The sequence below is a fragment of the Glycine soja genome, chromosome 4 (genome assembly GCF_004193775.1).
Source record: "Glycine soja cultivar W05 chromosome 4, ASM419377v2, whole genome shotgun sequence".
In the NCBI taxonomy this organism is placed as follows: domain Eukaryota; kingdom Viridiplantae; phylum Streptophyta; class Magnoliopsida; order Fabales; family Fabaceae; genus Glycine; species Glycine soja.
Window position 1 is genome coordinate 51,749,087 of NC_041005.1, and position 18,380 is coordinate 51,767,466.

General features: G+C 32.4%; 1 protein-coding gene and 1 pseudogene across 2 annotated transcripts; one reads left to right on the top strand and one right to left on the bottom strand.

Annotated features, from left to right (window-relative positions):
- The first annotated feature begins 518 nt into the window (after positions 1-518).
- Positions 519-5,716, top strand: LOC114410471 (annotated as a pseudogene).
- A 654-nt stretch (positions 5,717-6,370) lies between these two features.
- Positions 6,371-8,189, bottom strand: LOC114410472. 2 transcript variants are annotated; one of them, XR_003666301.1, is made up of 3 exons: positions 7,595-8,189; positions 6,841-7,524; positions 6,371-6,702 (listed from the first exon to the last, which is right to left on the bottom strand). XR_003666301.1 is itself a non-coding variant. In XM_028374428.1 (2 exons), the coding sequence occupies exons 1-2, from the start codon at positions 7,940-7,942 to the stop codon at positions 6,904-6,906; spliced, it is 969 nt and encodes a 322-aa protein (XP_028230229.1). In that variant the 5' UTR covers positions 7,943-8,189; the 3' UTR covers positions 6,371-6,903. The 2 variants fall into 2 exon arrangements, 1 of the variants encoding a protein (XP_028230229.1); XM_028374428.1 differs by having other exon boundaries at positions 6,371-7,524.
- Between the last annotated feature and the right edge of the window lie 10,191 nt (positions 8,190-18,380).

Genomic DNA, 18,380 nt, shown 5'->3' on the forward strand with positions numbered 1-18,380 from the left:
TGAAAAACTAAAAATGATAAGGATATTTTCAGGTGGATATTAATTAAATACCAATAAATGTCTTTAAGATAGTATTAGTTAAGAAAATAAACATAAATATATTTACTAAAAAGTATATTTGATACATTTAAAATATATATCAAATAATAATAATTTTTTTATAGAATACTACTTATTTTCATTTTTTTGAAAGGCTAAATAAAATATTCTTTTAAGCACTAGTTATACATCATTTAACTAAATGAACTTGAACATAGGCAAGTTACTGTATTAGAATTGTTCCCTAAACAGATGTGATTTGCATGGACAGCTAGGCATAATAAGATACTTTAAAGCCAATGGTTCACATTTCATTAGACAAAAAAATAAGTAGTAAATGGTTGACCACGATTTGCAACAAGAAACTCAAAGTGAACCTAGACCTGATTCCATCCAGGTGGTCGTATGACATATTCCCATAATTAGTAGACAATTAATTTAAGGTTAATGTGTGTTTTATAGCACCAACTTTCCTTTTTCCACGTTGAAGAAGATTCATACATATCTACACTCTGCTCTCTCCTTAATCATTATCTACCTTTCTTTCATTCCCCTGTTCTCTCTGTTTCTCTGTTCCCCAGTTCCCGTCAAAACGCACACTTTCCCATTTCCCATTTCTGGTTCAACCCATGGACTCCCAACCGGGTCTCTCTCTTGGGTTAAGCGTCCCTCTCTCTTCACCCGCGGCTCCACTCTGTGATACTACCTCTGTTCTGTGGCGTTTATTTAACAAAAGACACCCCATAAAGGAGGAAGAAGAAGAAGACGAAGACTATGGTGAAACGATTAACTTCATGGACCAGAGCGTGAAGAGGAAGATAGAGGGACACCAACAACCCTGTTTCCCTTCGAAGCGCGTGGCAGTGGATTTCCTCAGTGGGGTGGTGGAACCAGCCACTGGGCGTTGCGGACCCCGAGATTTTTTATATCATGGGGAAGGAAAAACAAAGACAGTTTAAGGGAATTGAGTTAATTGCTTCGGAAAATTTCGTGTGCAGAGCAGTGATGGAAGCTTTGGGAAGCCATCTAAGCAACAAGTACTCTGAGGGAATGCCTGGTGCTAAGTACTACACTGGTAATCAATACATTGATGAGATTGAGTTTCTCTGTTGCCAGCGTGCGTTGTTGGCTTTTGATCTTCACCCCAACAATTGGGGTGTTAATGTTCAACCTTATTCTTGTACTTCTGCTAATTTCGCTGTGTACACTGGGATTTTGCATCCCGGGGATAGGATTATGGGTCTTGATTCGCCTTCTGGGGGGCATTTGAGTCATGGTTATTATACTTTTGGGGGAAAGAAGGTTTCAGCTGCTTCTATTTTCTTTGAGACTTTGCCTTATAAGGTTAATCCGCAGAGTGGTTACATAGACTATGATAAGCTTGAGGAAAAAGCGCTGGATTTTAGGCCTAAGATACTTATCTGTGGTGGGAGTTCGTATCCAAGGGAATGGGACTATGCGAGGTTCAGACAGATTGCTGATAAGTGTGGGGCAGTGTTGATGTGTGATATGGCTCATATCAGTGGTCTTGTAGCGGCTAAGGTGATTTGATTTTTCTGTCTTTTCTCTTGTTTCTGTTTGAATTATGTTATCGATTTTATGGTTGTTTATGCATCTGATTTAGTTTTCTTTGGAGTGTAGAGGCAGTTGTATTGTATGCTTTAGAACTAGTAAAGATGGAGTTGATAGAACAATTTAGGTGCCTGTACCATGAACCAACATCTTCAGACTTATTCCTGTCTTATCGTGTGTTCGAGGAAAGTGAAAATAATTTAACCTTTAGCTATAGAAAATACTAGTAATGGATTTAGGCCTTTGGATATTTTTCTCCTATAAGTGTTTATGGAGAAGCTTACCCAAACAGGGCCTTAGTACAATTTTTTTTTTACCAATAATGGGTTTGACTCTTCTATAGCGAGGGAGTGTAGTTTAGAAGATAAAGAGCAGTTGTAAGTGTTGTTTAGAAAATCAACAATTGAGATTGTGATAAAATGCATGCTAATATAATGACTATGATGCTGTTAAAATCTCGGTCGTTGGAATTTTTAATTAAACAATTGTAATCTTGCTTTATCATTTAGAGTGCATCATCCTCACTTTACAGGGAGCTAAATCCACTAGTAATGTGATCTATGGAGACAAGGATACAGATTTCTGTTTAGTTGTAGGGATTAGGAAACACCAAAAGCAAAATTAAACGATTGTAATCTTGCTTTATCATTTAGAAATGAAGGAATGCCAAAACTGTACTGTCCCCTTTATCTGTTTGGCCCTTTGCAAAAAGGTTTCGATTTTCCTTTGACTGTATAAATATGCTTTTAACTATATTAACGGTGGTTTTTACAGGAAGTAGCTAGTCCATTTGATTACTGTGATATTGTCACCTCAACCACTCACAAAAGTCTCCGAGGTCCAAGGGGAGGTATCATCTTTTATAGAAGGGGGGCAAAACCAAGGAAGCAAGGTTTCGTTCATAATCATGGAGATGATAGTAATTATGATTTCGAGGAGAAAATAAACTTTGCTTTATATCCATCGTTACAAGGAGGCCCCCACAATAATCATATTGCTGCTCTTGCCATAGCTTTAAAACAAGTTGCAACTCCAGAGTACAAAGCATACATGCAGCAGGTGAAGAGAAATGCGCAGGCATTAGCATCTGCCTTGTTGAGAAGAAATTTCAGATTGGTGACTGATGGGACCGACAATCATCTTTTGCTATGGGATCTAACAGCACTTGGCTTAATTGGTAATTTCCTCAGTCAGCCTCATTTTTTGTTTTTTGCTAATATATGTTAAAATTACAACTGGATTTGAAATGAATATGCTTTTTTTTCTTCCTGTTAATAGTAACGAGTTATTATTTGGTGTACTGGTGTCTGAAGATGGGAAATGATTCTAGTACAGAAGTGGCTTAAATTTTATGATTTTGTCCGTAACAAATTAAAATTTTATGCTCATTCTAATTGAACTTGTTATGCATTTCTATGCAAGTTAAGCTTAATTTCAAACTATTTTTTCTATAAAATCACAGAAGATGTAAAATCAAATGCTTTTAGTTTAATTACCTTTTATCATTCAATTGAGTAAATCACAAAAATACTATTTACTATTTAGTATTTGATTAGACAAGTAATTACATAATTTCCAAATTTTGTGAAATATATAGACAGAGAGCTTATGTAAAATATGGACCTCAACACTCGTGTTTAGAAAAAGCCATATATATACTATATAACAACAACTACCAGTCCTTGTCCCACACCAGGTAGGCTTTAATAATTACTATAAAAATAAATGGAGAAAATAACTTTGATGTAAACTTCTTTTGATTTGGCCTATTTTCATTTTGCTACCATGTGGTTTAAACATATCAGTATCACACTTCACCCCTTGAGGATTTTTTTCTAGCACATAAACCAAGTTTGATCATAGGTTCATTCAAAATTTTGAACATGAAAGACAAAGTAAAACACGCCCCACCAAGTTTTAGTGGGACAAGGCAATATCATGTTGAGCTGGACATCAAACTTCATTTGTATTTTGGATAATTTGATTGCATACTTGGTTCCTTTTGTTAGGTGTTTCCTAATCCTTAGTTGTTCTCTGACAGCAACTATGATTCAAGAGATTAGTATAAGATTTAAAAATTATGGATAAGTTAAGGCTAAGAGACTTGGGTGGATAAAAAAAGTTTAAAATCAGAAGTTTAATGATGTTCATGCATAACATATCTAAACTGGCCAAGGTTAAAATGGTTGTGTAAAAATTTTGTTCATTTAAAAATGCTATGGGGTATGCATGGTTTGCTAGATCATCTGCTTTGATAATCAGCCATCCTTGTATATTTTTTCTGGTTGGCTCTAATCAAGAGAATCTATGGGCTGTGAGCAGAAGCCCATGCATAGATTTGACCAACCCCCCCCCCCCCCCCCCATATAGTGAATAGATGTGTAAAGTTAAGAAAATAAAGATGTTTACACTGTTAATTTGTATTAAAGTACCCCTGTAAACTTATAAGTTGCACCCTGGGAATTGAGGCCGGTGACGAGGGACTTTCCAACACTAAAATATATAAACTTGAAGTTGTCTTTATTAAATAATAAATCATGGTTAGATTTAGCATATGTTGCATGAAATTCAAGCTTGAATTTAATATGGGAAGTTTTGAAATTCCCCCACTGTAACTGTATCTGTATAAAAACAATATTTTAACATGACTTGCTATGTATGTGAGAGTATCCATTCCTAGTAAGGGGCAGAGAAAAAGAAAACAAAACAAAAAATAGATATGAAGTATTAGATGGTAAAGATGGCACTGTATATAGTTTTAATGGTTATTTGAAATTTTAAACACCATTAGGCATGTGCTGTGTGTGCTACTCATGATTTTGCACACCCCTTTTCCCTTCTCTTATAAATTATGTCCTTGAAATTGACATGAACATGCTCTCTATAATTTTGTTGTGTATTACAGACAGAAACTATGAAAAGGTCTGTGAGGCGTGTCGCATCACTCTCAATAAATGTGCCATTTATGGTTCGATTTCTCCTGGAGGAGTGAGAATTGGTGAGTACCTCTCATATAGTACGACTGAAGTATGGTATTACTATTAGACTATTAGTATAGTATTAAAGCTTCAATTTAAAAAAAAAAAAGCTTCAATTTCAATCTACTTAATTTCTCCTGTTGAATATGATTGCTAGTGCAGCAAATATCTTATGTTTGCATTACCCTTTAGTTTAACATTTAAGCGTCCGTGCTTGTTCCTTGTCTTGTGATTGTTTTTAAGCAGCAAGTCTTAATTATCATCAATTCATGTTAGCTCCAACTTCCACATATTTAACAAATGGTCCTCAAAAGTCCTATTTTCTAGAGAATTGATTGGTGGAAAGAAATAAATGTGTATTTATCATGCTTACAGACTACCATTTCCTTGTGCAGTTGAACATAAACGATTGTGTATTTTTTAAGTCACATTTATATTCTTGTGCACTTCAAGCCAATTGTATTCCATGTTAAATCAAATTACTGTGGAGTCTTCTCCATTATGTTTTGTTCTTGTTCTCACGTTGCTGTATTTCATTGGTATTCAGGTACTCCTGCAATGACATCTAGAGGCTGTTTAGAGGAAGATTTTGAAACCATAGCTGATTTTCTTCGTAGGGCAGCTCAGATTACCAGCATTGTGCAAAGAGAACATGGGAAATCATGCAAAGATTTCCTCAAGGGTCTTCAGAATAACAAAGATATTTCTGAGCTCAGAAATCGGGTTGAGACATTCAGTTCCCAGTTTGCAATGCCAGGCTTCGATATTTGATTTGAAAGTGTAAAACTTCTATTGCATCATTATGATGCGTCTTGGCTTACCATCATTTGAATTATTTTAGCATAGTAACCCATAGGTTTTTTCCCCTTGGTCTTATACTTATCAAGTTACTAGTTTAGCTTATGTGTAAATTACGAATGAAAATGGTATAGTCAAACCATCATGCGGTGGCTATACACCATACTTAGCAACACTTGGCATATTGATGACCTTGAGATTGTAGAAATTGTTCAAGCTTGATACTTTTTTCTTCAACCACAACTTTTGAAGAAACTCCAGTAATACAAATGTTACTATTTCATGTAATTTGAAGTGACCATGAAATTATTTTACAGTCTGTCATTGGATATGTTTTTCTGTGCTTGTTCCTATCATATAGGCATCTTCATGTTCAACCAAAGTTTATTGAGAAGCTGTCATTGTTTGTACATTAACCACTGTACTTTTAACCATTGCTTTAAACACAAATTCTGCCCATCTGGCATGAGGCATGCTGGATGATATCCAATATATTACTCTTGTTTTGTTTTTTTGTCTGTGTGTGCGCGCGCACTTTCAATGTTTATTTTATTGTTTGATTTTAAAGCATCATTCATGTGGAACGGTGGAACCCTTATGAGGAGGCAAAGCATGAATTTGCGGCGAGGGACAAAAAGCATGAGATACGGTTAGAAGTGAGAAAGTGACCGCTGAAATTTTTTGTGGCATAATAATTTAAACATCCCAAAACCCCAACAAAAAGGGGAAGTCGAATTTTTTTGAAACAGAACAAAATTGTGAGAGAGAAAGAGTGTTTGTTGTCAGGCAAAGGAAGAATGTGGTGAGATGAAGTTTTCATCATCTCCATTGCTTTCAAAGTGAAAACCGAATCAGACAAAAGCTTCCCAAGAGCAAAAGAAGCTGCCTTTGACGTTAAAGCAGTTCAGGAATCTCAGAGTGCTTCTTTTCTCTACAGTCCTAAGCCCTTTTCAGGACTATAACGAATGATTAGTCATTTTCCGTGCCAACCAAAACTCCTTTCAAATTCATTCTTAATAAAGAGAATAAATAATAATCAATCACTTCCAAAGAAAACCAATTTAAAATTAACCCCCCATAGCATACACACTGTCACACTGTGTGCAGTCATAAGTTCCTTTTTAACTTTTCTTGTACACTTTTGTCCTTTTCTTCCCTGGCTGCAATTAGAGGAAGAATCGAAGTTTCTTTCTTTCCCAAAGAACTTAGTTTAACTTAGCTCTCATGCAAGAAGGTAATTTCATTTCATTCATTAATCCATTGTCAATGTTGCTTTCAAACCCAGAACCACATTCAATTCGAGAGAACCATGCTTCTGCAGGGAAGAAAAAGGCTTGGTAGTGGTAAACTGTGGAAAACCAAAAAAAGAGAGACACCAAGTGATAATAACAATAATAATAATTAAAGAAAGGGTTAATAAAAGGTACAACAACCCCATCAACTATTCTTCTACCTTGTCTTTGTTTCTATTTTTTGTAGGCAGCCAAGACACCTATTTCATTTTGAATTGGCTGAGTCACCTATGACTGCAAAAGTCCAAAAGCCTCTTCCTCCCTTCCACAATCTCGTCAAAGAAATCATCAAGCTGAGCAACAATGTTGTCTGCCCCAGATCTGAGAACCCCAAAACACGTTCTGAGATTCTCCACTCTCTCTCTAATAGCAACCTCACTCTCCCACTCCACTCCCTGAGACCCTGACCCTCTTCTCTCTAACTCCCCTCTCAGCTCCTCCATGGCCACCTTCGACCTCCGAAACTCGTGCAGAAGCATCCCCGGCGAGCCGCCCATGTGCCCGATCTCCGCCGCCACCCGCTGCTGCAACCTGGCCGTCGACATCATGAACGCCGATCCCAGGAACAGGCACCCCTCGTACCCGCAACCGCCCAACACGAAGTCCGAGGAGTCCCCATAGCAGTACACGAGTCCGTACAGAAGTACCATGAGCAGCAACGAACTCACGTTCCTCATTGCGTACAGCACCCCTCTGAAGCCGTTGAAGCCGTTCAGCTTGGACTCGATGGACAGCCTCTCTTGGAACCGAAGCGACAAGGCCTCAATCCGCGCCTCCATCAGCGCCCTGTTCTCCTCCTCCAGCCCCACCGCCTCCCGACGGCACCCGGCAATGGCCCTTATTACCTGCTTCCAACAAAAGTCTCCAACTTTAATATTCATGTAAGAAAAGAAAGAAAGAATGGAAATTGGTGACCTGGCGAGAGACTTGGGGGGTGATGTGGCGATGGGAGTCGAGGGAGGAGGTGATGTTGAGGGCGGCGGAGTAGTAGCTATCCATGGCCGAAATGCCGGACTTGATGAGGTGGCAGGCGTCCCAGAGTTTGGAGCTTTCGTCCATGTACTCGTCCAGCCACTTGTCGCCCACTGGGAGCTGGAGTTTCTGGACCAGGAGGGTCAATTGGGTGTGGAACGATCTTAGAACAGAGACTACTCTTTGGAGGAATTGGATTGACATGAAGTTTGTGCTCAGGAACACTCTCTCTAGATCGTCGATTCCCAGCGTCAGGAACGAGTAGAAGCCGTTCACGGACGAGGGATCCATTTATTTACCAGTCGTGGTGGAGGGGAGAGGAGAGTGATATTTAAATTGAGAGAGAGAGAAGAAGAGGACCCAAAAAGTGAAAAGAATGGAAGAATGGAATATCTTGGAAGCTCAGGTTTCTAAGGTTGAAAAGGATTGTTGGGAGCAATGATGGGGTGTTTCCTACAGAGGGGAAACCATGATTGGTAATATGCCATTTTCATTGTTTAATGGACACAAAGCAACACACCAAGTTAAAAATCATGTATCAAATCTATATTAAAGACCTTTCCCTATTATAAATAAATAATAATAGTCTGGTCAATTTGTGTTTTCGGTCAACCTTTAATTGAACAATTTTCCAAAACCTTTAAAATTACTTTCATTTTTTGTATAATATAAAAGGGGAGAAACCGTGGAAGAGGCAGCAAGTAAGATAGATTTTGATATTTTTCATTTAAAAAAGGTTGAGATTTTGGTGGGTAGGGTGATGCAAGGTTTGACTGGGTTGTTTGTATAAACATAAGTTTTTCGTTTCATGATGCAGCTGGTCACGCTTTTGTTTTGGCTTCTTCTATCCTCAAATTCTTCCTCGAGCTACTGAAATGTGCTGGCTCTTGTTCAACTCTTTTCTATTGAAATTTGCGGTTTTGTTTTTCCTAGACTATGGTATTGTTCTGTTGGTTTTTCCCAAAAGGAGGAACTGGTGGAATGGAATGACGAGGCTGCTTCTACTTATGTGTTTCGTAATCCTCTACCATACATATAATCAATCAGTCTTTTTGAGGTCATATATATATATATATATATATGCTCTTTTACCTCTTTTATTATAACTACAATAGTATTTCATTACCTTAGGTTTTGGACAAAAAAGAATGATGCTTCCTCATACCTTCCTCTCAATCCCCTCTATCGAGTATATTTAATTTCGACCACTAACTCCAAAGTTGCATAATCCAAATCTGAAGTATTATAATTTTAATTGCATATATTGTTCAAGCCATTAGCAAACTAAATTATACTATCCATGCCATTGATTGAAAAGACCTTACTACCCATCAAGCAACAGATATATTTGTAGAAAAAAGGAAAAAGATTTTGAGCTGCATAGTTTCATCATTGCTCAGTATTGCAACTGGGTCCCATAATATGTGCATCATACTGAATGAGTTTTAATTGATTGATCGTTTCAAGTCACTAATTGAATGCCACGAAATGTTTTCTTTCCTTTATTCTATTCGCAAAAGTATATGTAATGTATGTATTTCCCTCCCTTTTCCTACATATATACTAACTAGGACACTCTAATTGCTATTTATATGGATGACTTTATTTTTTTTTTTCGTAGATGGAAGAGAGGGGAATGGGGGACCATTACCGAACAATCTAAATTATGCATTGGGTAATGTAACATCTTATTAAATTTTGGTTGAAACGAGTGCTCGTGGGTTTTCGGAGAATGGGACATCTTAGAAGTATGTTGGTCTTCAAAGATTTCATTGGAAAGTAAATAGTGAATTGGACATAGGTAAAGAAGAGATTGCACAAGAGCATTAATACGGGCACCCGTCACAACAAAGGTAGCTTACAAAAAGATGAGGTCACAAAGGGTGCCTTTCTTTTACTTTTTTCTTTTTTTTTTTTCCAAAACAACTGTTTGTGTTAGGGGTATTTTTTTTAAAAAAAATTATCAAATGAGATAAATTTTAAATAAATACCCCAAAAGAGTTAAATCCTGTAGTATTCTACAATTTCTAAGTTTAAAATTGTAAATCATGATTTTTATTTTTTTCTACTGAAATTATAAAAAAAATACAACTTGTTAATTTTTTTTAAACAATACTTTGAAGTTCTAAATTTTTTATATATATATTTTTTATAGAAGTAGTAAATTATTTATGACTTTAAAGTCATAAATAATTTTATTTAAATTAGTATTTTTAATTTTATTTAATATTTTTATATTTTTGTATATTTTTTTTATTTAATATTTTCTATTTTTTTCTAATGTTATGGATTTTTTCCTAATTATAGAACATTCCAACAAGTTTGACTTTAGAGTCGTACGTATGATCATAATTTCATTTTATTAGTGTTTCATTTATAAAAAATATACAAAAATAATAATTAAAACTAAAAATAAAAACATTAATTTAAATAAAAATATATACAAATTTATAGTCGTAATTCTATCAAAAATATATAAAAATGACTTTGAAGTTGTATTTAAAAAAAGTTAAGAAGTACAAAAGAAAAAAAAAAGCAAGACTCGTAACATGATTTCCGATTTTAAACTCAGAAGTCATAAATTATCTTACGACTTATCTCTTTCGGGTATTTATTTAAAATTTATTCTCATTTGATAATTTAGAAAAAAAATTACCGTAAATCAGTCTTTTCGCTTTTTTTTTTCTTATTCATGTCGGAAATTATATTTCACCAGTAAGCACCTGTGTTGAAGAAAATAAGTAATCTAATTTTCTAAGTAAAAGCTATACGCTCTTATGAATTAGGAGTATTATGGTACTTAACTTGAGCTTGTTAGGGGGAGGGGGAACGAAATGCGAAGAGAAACTGAAGTAGAAAAATGTATTTGATTTTTCTTGGTTTATTATCATGGAGGGTAATATGTATATAAACTGTGTGCCTGTTTAATATTTTTTTAATAAAAATTAGTACACCTTAGTATTACTAGATAGAGTACTAATAACATGTTGGACTTACAATAAAGCTTACTCAAAAGATTATTGCATAGACCTAAATCACACATAATCATGTTCAATTGTAACCACCAAATAAATTATCACTTGTGAATGAATAGTTTTCTGGAGAAGGATTTCTTAACAAGTGAAATTTTAGCGGTCTAAAGAGAAATTGAAATCCGTGTTCATTTAAAAAACGAGAGTTAACTTAATTATGTATTTTTAATTATTGTGTCAACCAGCGCATTAACTTATATTTACTATTTTGATTTGGATATGATTTTTTGTGTAAACATTAAACAGTGAAGCTATTCTATATAGTTATTAAATTTTTTCTAATTTACGCGTAAATATGGTATATGTGAGTTGAAGACGTCATTTCAAAAACAAATAGTTACAGTAAAACTTTTATGTTATTAATTAAATACAATGAAGTTAACGCAAGATTTTCAATTGTTTGTGTGAACTAACGTTAGCTTATATTATCTCTTTTTACTTTTATGTTATAGTCATTTATTTTTTCTCCAAACAATTGATGTTTTTGAATTTTTTACATTAAAATTAAAAATGTTTTTACATGTATGACACGAGTCATTTCCTTTTTTATCATTATACATCTTTGAATATTAAGCATAAATCACCGCATATTGCTAAAACCCTCAAAGCTACTTGAGCTTTTTCATTTATGAAGATGAATTTGCCACTTGCAAATTCTCATGCGTAAGTAACGTTGTGCATTCAAATCAACAAAATCATCCCTAAGAATGTCCAAAACATGTCTGCAAGAAATCCGAATAATATCAATGTGATAATTTTGCTATAAAAATAATGATGTCAGGATGGAGTGAGTGGACATTTAATCATAAAAAAGTGTTTTTTCATTGAAAGTAATTTTTTCTCCAAAAAAAAAACCCATCAAAATATAGTCCACTATTTTACGGGAATGCATACTTTAATTTGGTGAATCAAATTAATTGAAGGTATGATGAAAGTATTCATCGTTTCACATTCCATTTGCATGTCGGACTCCATCGTAATGAGTGATCCAATTCTTTTCCTATGACTTAAAACGGTGGAGCAAGGAGATGCATGCAGGCCATTGCCAGAATATTAATTTGTTTAAGGAGTGTTCATCAAAGACAAAAAGATAAAGAAAAATTTAATAGAACTACATGCATAATGTATGCAACAAATTTGTTTTTTTTTTATCAGAGTAGGCAACGAATTTAACTTTCAACTAACATAATTTGTATAAACTTTAATATATATAAAGATAATATTGTCAACCATATAATAAGAATACGTCTTCACTTCAGAAGCTGTTCGAGTCCTTGAACAAGAAAACAAGCTCAAGAGAAAAATCTTCTAAATAAAGACTTGATTTGGTTGCTTACACTTTAAAGGGAATCCTTTGCCAATAACATTTAACCAAAATATTAAAAAAATCAGCGTAGAAATTGTGATTCTTTTATAGTTAAGATCCTTATGATGAGGCCAAATTTATGTGAAATGGCTGATCTCAGCCTAATTGCAGTTGAGTCTTCCATTGAACTCTTTTTAATTAAATGGCTTTGTTCGAAATAGTTTTTTTTTTAAAAAAACGATTATATATATTTTTGGTTTAGTAAAAAAACGATTATATGATGTTGTTTTGACAATAAAAGAAATTAAAAAAATAGCTTTTAATAAATGCACATTTTTGCCATATAAATTAGTTTTTAAAATTATATTAAATTGGTTATTTAAAAATATAATTGATGAAAATAATTACAGTATTGTTGAAGGATCAATTTTTTTTATTTGTTAGAATTGACAGAAGATTTACAATAATTCACAGGTACTTACTCAATTAAATGAATTAGATTCGCTTGACATTGAATGAATGATCAATTTGATGTTGTTGACAATTGATAAAGGTTACTATAATGACATGTTTATTTTAAGAAACTAGATGGAATGTTTTTCATTATAAATTATAAAAAAAAAACTTGATAGAAATTTATCTTTTTTTTTTAAAAAAAATACGTTTATATATTGACGGTTGGATATCCAATTTCTTAACAAATCATTATTTCAAAATAACTAATACGGAGTACCTTAACAAGGTGGAAAATTCATTAATTCACACTGTTTTCCACGTTATAGGAATGAAATATGGGCTTTGCAACTAGTCACATTTAACCTCCCTAAAATGAAAAAGAAAACAAACTAGTGGTAGTAGTCCTACAAACAGCAAATATGAAGGCTACCATTTTGATACTAAACCAAAAATTAAAGAAGGCTCCCATTCTTGCGTGTGAAACAAAAGCAGGGATGAGAATCCAAACGTTGCTTAGTCAAAAGCAGTAGTTGTGGGCAAGGGCTTGTTTGTTCGTCTAGGGTAAAGGTTCCATTTCCTCAACGAGATAAGAGGCATGTGGGAATCAATGAAAATAAGCAAAAGTTATTGGAATTGCTTTAAATATCCCATGGTGGAAGGAATAGCCAATCAAATGTAATAAACGTTGGCGATCCTCATGTGGGTCCATTCATTGACCCAAAGTAAACACATTGAACGGATGGATTTGGGTGTCAAAATCTCTTTCATCCTCATCATGATTTTTACCTAGAAAAGTCTCTCTCTAGAAGAATATTTTCATTTGGCCCTTAATGCTCTTCTTAGATGGATACAACTGGATGGTCCACAGCTTCAAAGAATCGAAAATGATACAGAGGAATGATTGTTTACATAGTAGAAAATTCAGTGGGAAAATTTAACAAAAAGATATCATATAAGAAGATATAAAATTGATTTAGTGATTGAAAATAATTCAGAGAGATGAGAGAAATTATGAATTTAAATTTCTTTTACTCATATTTCTAACAAAACTAATAAATTATATTTATTGATAAAAACAACAAAGGGATAAGAGCATAAAATACATCCAATCATTTCAGCCACTTAGGTTGTGCTTTAACTTGGTAAGTCTAACCTTGATTTCTTGTTGTTAGAATAAAGTATGAGATAAAACCCACGTCAAATAAAAATGAAAATGCTGATAATCATATAAGTAAGAATAAGATTTATAAATCTTGAGCCAAAGTTTTAAGTTAAAATATAATATTAAATTCACTTGAATCATTACTTATTGATATAAATTTATATGATCTTTATCTTTTTCAATTTCCAATCTATCAGGTTAATTCTCAATTTAAATGGGTTTCTAGGGGACCACTTGACACTTCTTTCATTCTTCTTGGCCTTAAATTCCGACAAGAGAATTTCTACTAAAGCCCACTTTCGTTTAGGACAATTCTAAAGGGTGCAGCAAAGCAACCCTAAAATGCTTGCTAATTTGTGCTTGTGCATCACTTTCAACTATGTTGATAGGCATAGCTTAATGTGGCTGTTCATTAATGTAGCTAGAGTTTGTGGTAAATCTCTTACCAATTTTCTTTTTGGTTTTCCGTGTAAATGCATGCTTGAGGGGATATCGTTATTAATGTGACTGTGATTTCGATTTGGACTAGTGGATTAACCTATGTTTAGGATAGAAATGAATTGAGTTATAGGTTAAATTTTAAAAGATTTAAATCTAACTTGCCTTTTGAATTAAGACTTAGATCTAATTGGTTTAATTAACTTGAATTTACCTATTTAAGTATTACAAATTTTTTCAAGGTCCAATTTTACCCTTTTTTTTAAAAAAAAATTGGTTTAACTTAAAAATCTACTTAATAGTAAGATTTATTGAATAAATTAAAAAAAGTATTTCTAAAATAAGTTAGTAGACCTAAATTTATTAGTCAGCACAAGCCATGGCTGTCTCTCAAGGCAAATTAGTTGGTCACCTATGCCTATGACACGCAATCATCTAAAATTCCTAAAATTATTTTAAGCCCTTAAAAAATTTATTGTTAAATTATTAGACCATAAATTATATTGTATTGTTTGTTGTTAATTGATTAATAAAATTATACAATTTAAAGATAGAAAAATGCTAACAATACCCGACACATTCTTCTAAACATATTTCATCTTATTGGTTAAAATTTGTTAAAAGTTATAAAATTCTATAAGTTTCACATCTCATTTAATATTTTTCTCTTCTTATTTTATAGTTTTTAATAAATTTTAATCAATAAAAAATATGTTTAAATGAGTGTCTTAATTACTAGTCATTCTCTTTATATAAATATGCATATAGATTTTGTTGTAAATCTTTTAAGAAATCTTAGCTAATTTAACAATTATAGAGATTTTATATTTGGCAGGAATTTAAAAAAAATGACTATTGAAATAAATATAAAGTCTAAATTCCATGAAAATGTAGAGTTCAACATCAAGACAAGAAGCAAAATATTCATTGGGACCGTCGAAATCTCAATTAAAATCTTGTGACACATGTTTTAATGTGCTTACATGTAGGAATATCGACACTTATTAGGAAAAAAATAATAATAGCAAGAGATTATAAGAATCGAAATTCAGTCACAAGACGTTGCAATACAAATTAAAATATTAGTAGACTCAGGAGTTATAACTTATAAGTTGGTTTAATAAAAATTAATAACTAATATTACCCATAAAAAAATTATAATAGCTTCTTATGCACTCATGCTGAAGCTTAGTCGAACAATTGTGTTCATGATTGTTAATGATTTCTGCTTCTCTTTAAACTTATTTTTCTTCAGGTCAGTCTAAAGCCAAAATTACTTGAGAGGAAAATAGATTCAACAGGCAACTGATGATAGGATAGGAGAGCTTGACACCATGAAATCATCATGCTACTCTGATTACCCTTTTTTCTTCCCATGAATTAGTACGTTGCTTGAAGAAATTAATTAAGCTGTACTTATGTATTATGACAAATCATGTATTTATATACACTCTTTCTTTACATGATTGTTAACTTTGGAGTAAAGCTACATATGCAACTGAAAAATGTTGCTTTTACAAAGGTAAACAAATTAATGCGTAGATTAATTAGTATATTCTAGAACATGTAAATAAATAAAAATAAGGAATTTGTTGTTATGATTAACTCTAATTTTAATTTATTTATATTAGTTACATGGACCAAAATTTCACATTAATAAAAAAGGTAACATGAACCAAAATATTTTATATATTTATTATATTTTTATATAAACTGTTAGTTAAAATAATTTCTTTAGTATATTAATTTTTTAGGCAAGATGATATATAAACACTTAAATCAAAATTATTTTAGACAATATAAGACTTTACCTTTTGAAATACCCTTAAAAAAAACACAACACCTCTAAACCTACTTCATGAGATTATACTTTAGCTGGAATAGGGGTATATAGTTTATATCAGTTTAAGTTTAACATTTTATTTTATTTCTACTATTAAATTGTAGAATCAGAATAACATTTTCAACAATAGTATCTGTTTAACCGCTTTCTTTTGCACAATGGCACCAACCGGTACCTAAAAGCGGGAGCATATCTATTGGGTCATAATATACCAACTTATTCATTTTCTCTTCACAACGGTCACTTTATATTTCATTTTGCCTACCACAAAATTTTCTCAAGCTACAAGGTATTTTTTAGAACAGATATATTGTTGAATTGTTAAGGAATTTAAATTACGTTTTTATTAATTTAGCTGTAATTAAATTGTGATCAAACATGAAATAATTCAATATATTTCAATATCATATAATATTAATAATAAATTAAGATAAAATTAAGAAAGGTAAAATGTTAAATTAGAATAAAACTATCATATTATATGCCTTATAAAATAATTTTTAATAATATTAAACTAAATAATTATAATTTATAAGCGAGTCTCATATGTGAACTTTTATATTGTCTCATTGGTTGAAAATATTTTCTGATAAAATAAAAATATAAAAAATTACAAAAGAAAAAATAAATAAATAACCCTCTTTAAACTAGTTCTTTATATCTAAGTTTATATTGATTTTGGATTACTTGATTTTTTAAATTAATTTGATCGAACACTTAAGTAGTTTTTATCAATTTTTCAGTTGAATTGATGAGTCTGATTTTTTTTTTTTTTTCAATCTGTGTTATGGGACATCAGGTAGCATGATTAATTTTAGACACATGTACTTCGAATAAGATTCGAATTTCGAACTCCGAGCCAAAGTGTTCCACATGTACTTAGAACATTTATGCATATCATGACTCATTTTAATATAGCTATTAAATTACGAAATTAAATGAAAATATTTACTAGACTTATTTTTTTCAATTAATTAATCATAATTCATAAAAGGGCACTTTTGTATTTGTAGGATGAAGATGTTCCCACCACTAACATGAGCAACTTATTCCCTGCTCGGTTTGAGAAAAGGGAAAAAGTATTCTAAAGCTAAGGTAAAAGTGTAATATGTATCTAGCATTATGGGGCAAGTGGGATCCACAAACTAAACAACTGGATGATAATTATATTCTCAACCTTCTAAAGTTACAGATTTCTTTTCGCCTGGGCCTATTATAAAAAACTTCACTTCACTTCATATTTCATTCACGAAACAGTTTAAAATTAATGAAAACAAAATAAATATTCTGCAGCCAATCATGTAGTGCAATTATTTGAAAGATCTTTTCTTCTTCAGGCCAAAATTGTTAATCGTTATAATAATTTATAAAATTTGTAAATAGTTAAGAAATTAGAAAACTTGATCTATTTCGTATTTTTATTTTGGAGTGGTAAAAAAAGAAGTGAGATATAGCGTGAAAGATATACGCTTGATATATAATAAAAGTTACCATATACTTTATTTATTATTATTAATCACAATTTATGATGTACTCAGAATAATTTTTTTTGGTCCAACATCTTTGTGTCTAATTACTTGAATACTTATGAAGGACACAGTGGGAGGCATATAGATTAGAGAAGATTAAAGAGAAGGATAAGTAACTGTGCGCAAACACGTCCACTATCATCTACCTCTCATGGCTTCCTAAGCATATACGTAAAAATCCATCATTTCCACACCTTTCAAGTAGCATCTAGTTGATATCTATGGGTCACTTTGTGTATGTGGGACTAGTTTTGCCTGTGTGCTTGAGAACGCGTGTGAGACACAAGAGAAGCAAAAGGGAATGGAACTCGTTAAGGGTCAACGAATTAGCATATTACTTGTTAAGAAACAAGTAAAAGGGTTTGAAATTATTATATGAGAGGAAAGGACCCAATGATCAAGTTTTTTAGTGTATACCATAGGTTAGGGTATATGATGATATAAAACCTATTGCCATGTTTGACTAACAATGATGGCCAAAGGTTATGTAAGGAGGCTTTCTTTATTTTTTTAATTTTATTTGTCAGATGATTTTTTCTTTTGGTGGTTTAGATGACATATATTTTGTATTCGAAAGAATCTTATTAGAATTGGATAAAATTATTATAAATATGATAAAATTCTCACTTCAAAATATTTAACATAATTATATATTTAAAACCATAGATTAATACTTTTTTTTTTCAACAGGAGTAGTAGACGTTCACCCACTTCAGGATTCCCTCCCACTATTGTTATATTTTGTCATCCCCTAAAAAGGGGAGGGTTCTATAATTATTTAAATTTTTGGGAAAAGCTTAAAACCATCAACTAGCATTTCTCTTTATGGTAATGCAAAGGAATGCTAGTGCTCATAGGTTCTGTGAATGCGGCAACATAGGAGGCAAGGCGAGGGTGTTGGAACTACCCTTTTCATGATTGTGATTCTGATAGAATGTGATTTTACTTACCTTCAACTTCCTT

Bases quoted from the DNA above. Each gene is read 5' to 3' on its own strand.
- LOC114410472 (XM_028374428.1), bottom strand. From the start codon at position 7,942: ATGGATCCCTCGTCCGTGAACGGCTTCTACTCGTTCCTGACGCTGGGA. The intron at 7,525-7,594 runs GTCACCAATTTC...TGTTGGAAGCAG, and splicing joins CCCCCCAAGTCTCTCGCCAG to GTAATAAGGGCCATTGCCGG.